The sequence below is a fragment of the Strix aluco genome, chromosome 1, assembly GCF_031877795.1.
Source record: "Strix aluco isolate bStrAlu1 chromosome 1, bStrAlu1.hap1, whole genome shotgun sequence".
Classification (NCBI taxonomy): domain Eukaryota; kingdom Metazoa; phylum Chordata; class Aves; order Strigiformes; family Strigidae; genus Strix; species Strix aluco.
Genome location: NC_133931.1, coordinates 43,270,604 through 43,274,694, shown reverse-complemented (window position 1 = coordinate 43,274,694; position 4,091 = coordinate 43,270,604). Strand labels below are relative to the sequence as shown.

The 4,091-nt window shown below is 59.4% G+C and overlaps 1 protein-coding gene across 1 annotated transcript; it reads left to right on the top strand.

Moving 5' to 3' along the window:
• Positions 1 to 1,205: 1,205 nt before the first annotated feature.
• SOX17 (SRY-box transcription factor 17) lies at positions 1,206 to 3,035 on the top strand. The gene is made up of 2 exons (XM_074847444.1): positions 1,206 to 1,600; positions 1,788 to 3,035. Exons 1-2 carry the CDS (start codon positions 1,303 to 1,305, stop codon positions 2,705 to 2,707), a joined length of 1,218 nt encoding a protein of 405 aa, XP_074703545.1. The 5' UTR covers positions 1,206 to 1,302; the 3' UTR covers positions 2,708 to 3,035.
• The last annotated feature ends 1,056 nt before the right edge of the window (positions 3,036 to 4,091 follow it).

The window sequence follows — 4,091 nt, the reverse complement described above, 5'->3', positions numbered from 1 at the left end:
CTTTCCCAGCCTGCAGGCATTTGCATTCGCTTTTGGGGGTTGCACCCTCCATGTGGAATATGAAGGACTAAACCCACGTCAGCGCTGGTCTTTGCTAAGAACGAACACAAAATTATTCAGTCCCGACTTCAAGCGAAACACGAACACGGACAAGAAATCGTACGATGCCTTAAACAATTCCCGTGTCGGTCGCTGGAGGGAAGACAAGGGGTTCCCCGAGGGCAGCGAGCTGCCGGGGGTGCTCCCGGGAGCACCGGCCCGCCCCGGCGGGAGCACGGCCCGCCCCGCCGCCCGCCCGGCTGGGAGAGGCTGACACCCAAAAGCCCGCCTTATCGGAGGAAAAAAAAGGCGTTATCTTCAGTTTAATTACCGAGGGCACCACTTACTCAGTATTCCCCCTCCCGTAGCCTCACGGCCGTTTTGTTTAAGTAGGAAGCCGTCATCTCACGCACAAAGGCGCGGATGTTTTCAGTCCGCACGGTTGGTTACGCTGCGTGAGGAAAGGGCCGACAGAGACACGCCGGGTCACGCCAGGGCTGCAGATCGCGCTCCGTTATGGGCAGTTTTTCTACGCATTCATCCTGCATGAAATACGGCACTAATAAAATACCTTCCGAGGAACTCAAGGGAAAACAGGGTTATTGGTACGATTGAAAATGCGATCAAACACTAGACAGCTTAAAATGGAAGAGCTATGACAGCTGATGAGAATGTCCCATTTATCAGGACGACGCTCACAATGACGGCAGTCGGACAGTTATAAAAAATAATTCGCGAAAAAACCCCAAAAGACCTTTTTCGGAAAAACCAAACAGTATTGTCTGCACAGACTTTCTCAATACTCCGGTGGACCGAGGGTCCGTCGAAATTTGAACACGCCGTGATTTAACGGAACCACCGTGCCAAAGAGGCAAAGCACGGAGGGGGAAGGGCGAGAGAGGGTCCGGTGGAGAGGCGGCAGTGGCGGCCAGACGGGAGGAGCCCTCTCCCCGTGCGCGGTGCTAACGCCGCCGCGGCTGGGAGCGCGGATGCACCGAAGCACCTCCGCTCCGTCACCGCGGGGCAGCCGGTTGTGGGGGGAGCGGGAGCCGCGCCGGGCACCGCGACCTGCGCAGGTGCCGCGCCGGGAGGAGCCCCGGGGTCGCCCCGCGCCCCCGCCCGCCCCCGCCGCCCCATTGGCCGCGCCGCAGCTCAAATAGGGCCGGGCGGCGGCGGCCGGCAGCAGCGAGCGGGGTCCTGGTGTCCGGTCTGTCCCGCGGCTCCGCCGCAGCGTTCGGCCTTGGCGGCGCGTCCCGTCCCGAGATGAGCAGCCCCGATGCGGGCTACGCCAGCAGCGAGGACCAGGCGCAGGGGCGGTGCTCGCTGCCCATCATGATGCCGGCCGTGGGCCCCTGCCCCTGGGCAGAGGCGCTGAGCCCGCTGGGCGAGGCGAAGGCGAAGGGCGAGGCGGCGCCGTCGGGGGCGGCGGGCGGGCGCAGCAAGAGCGAGGCGCGGATCCGGCGGCCCATGAACGCCTTCATGGTGTGGGCGAAGGACGAGCGCAAGCGGCTGGCGCAGCAGAACCCGGACCTGCACAACGCTGAGCTCAGCAAGATGCTGGGTGAGCGCGGGAGCTCCCGGCGGGCGGGACTCGAGGGCCGGGCGGGGAGCGGGGGTGCCCGGGGGAGCCGGCGGGCGGGGAGCCGGCGGGCGGGGAGCCGGGCCCGGGCTGCGGGCGGGGGCGGCGGCGCCGGCGGGTCCGGGCGTCGGTGGGCGGCCGGTGGGTCTGACGGTGCTCGTGGGCGCAGGGAAATCGTGGAAGGCGCTGTCGCTGGCGGAGAAGCGTCCGTTCGTGGAGGAGGCGGAGCGGCTGCGGGTGCAGCACATGCAGGACCACCCCAACTACAAGTACCGGCCGCGGCGGCGGAAGCAGGTGAAGCGCCTGAAGCGGGTGGAGAGCGGCGGCTTCCTGCAGCACGGCCTGGCGGAGGCGGCGGGGCCCGGGCTGGGCAGCGAAGCCGGCGGCGGCAGGATGTGCGTGGAGGGCCTGGGCCTGCCCTACGCCGAGCAGGGCTACGCGGCGGCGGGGGGCCACTACCGGGACTGTCCGCCGCTGGGCGCCGCCTTCGAGGGCTACAGCCTGCCGACGCCGGACCCGTCGCCGCTGGACGCGGCGGAGGGCGAGGCGCCGTTCTTGGCGGCGGGGCTGCAGGAGGAGTGCGCGCTGGGGCCCTACGGCTACGGCCCGCACCCGGCGGCGGCCGAGTACCCGCACCCGGCGGCGGTGGCGGCCGAGAGCCCGGCGGGCGCGGCGCTCCGCCGGCACCTGCCGCCGGGCGAGGCGCTGGGCCCGGGCGGCTCCTTGCAGGCGCTGCTGGGCTGCCCGGCGCCGCTGCACGCCTACTACGGGCAGGCGTGCCAGCCGCCGGGCCCGGGGCGCGGCCCGCCGCTGCCGCCGGGGGCGGTGGGGCAGCCGTCGCCGCCGCCCGAGGCGGCGCCGTGCCGGGAGCCGCTGGAGCACTTGCCGCAAGAGGAGCTGCTGGGCGAGGTGGACCGCACCGAGTTCGAGCAGTACCTGCGCTTCGCCTGCAAGCCCGAGCTGGGGCTGCCCTTCGCGGCGGGCCACGACGCCGCCGGGCTGCCGGCGCCCGAGGGCGCGGGGCCCGTCTCCTCGGCCGTGTCGGACGCCAGCAGCGCCGTCTACTACTGCGGCTACCCCGGCGTGTGAGGGACTCGCCACGGGCTGGACTGGCACGGCGGCACTCGGCCCCGCTCCTATTTATGTAATTTATTTGAAACTTCTGGGGAGAGTTTCGCTAACCCCATCTGGGTGGAAAGATGCTACTGTCGTGCGTATTAAAAGCAGGGTTCAAACTGGTTTTCGACTGGTGTGCCAGCACGTTTACAGCTTTTTTGCGTTCACGTCCAACATTGCCGTTATTCTTGCAACATTAGCACTGTTACTTGTTTGCCCAGGACATGTTTTCATTAGCTGTTTTAACTATATTTATCCTTTTTTTTTTTTGTACTTCAGGAAAATAAACTCATGTACAGCCGTTTCTGTCAATCTTCTTGGCCATATGGCCGTTAAGGGACACTAAAGTTAAATCAGTCATGGCCTAAGGTGGAGTAAAGGGAATGGAGATGCTGTCGGGCGCTTTCTTTCACCAAGGCAATAGCTCTAAAATGGTCTCCAGGACCAAAGAAGTTTGTTCCCAGGTGTGGCTGTATTCCTGTTACATAGCCGAGTGGTTAGACCTGTGCTGCGCTCTGTCTCTTGGAGTACAGAACATGTGACTAACTGCGTTTTTTGTAGGGTTTTTTAGCATGTTCAGCTGTACTGCTCTGTGACACTTCTGCCATTGCAAGAGTGCAACTCCATCTCATTCTCATCATAATGCTGTCAGGTAAGCACAAAGCTAACAGTACTTCTGATATCTCTTCTGAAGACACTGGCTGGGGTCAACCTACAAGAGTTGTAGAGAATTTAAAATATTTTAATTTGCAAATGACAGTTCAAAAGTGATATCAATGACATTTGTAATATAAATATTTTTAGGTAAATGTGCTTTATCTTGCACGAGGTTTTCTGACCTGAGTCATGGATAAGTCCTGCAAAAATTCCATTTGTGTAATTCATAATTGGTTTTATAAAAATTAAATGATAATGAACATTTTCTGAACACCTGTTATGTACATAGACCCAGCTGTGCTATTTTCAAGCAAATCTAGTAGAAACATACTTGAGCAGATAATGTTGTATTTATTAATTCAGACAGTGTAATTTTATTTGCCAGAAGTGACCTGTATTATGTTCTTTGACTTCAGTGATGTTTAACTGCATGTAAGTGTAGTACTGAAAAAGTTCACATGAAATCATGGTGTCTAGTATTGTTGTAACATCTTTCCCTCAGCTTTACAAGGAGGGAAGTGTGAAGGCCAGTGTCAAGTTTCTAGTATCAGGGGTGGGAAATAAGACTGCATATATGTGAGTGTCTTAGGAACAACATAGACATTTTATTAGGATGTATTTGTCTGGAAAGAAACATTGAGCATGTTACAGTTATAGGTCAGTATAAGTTTAATAGTGAAAACTTTGTAGTTGAACAGGT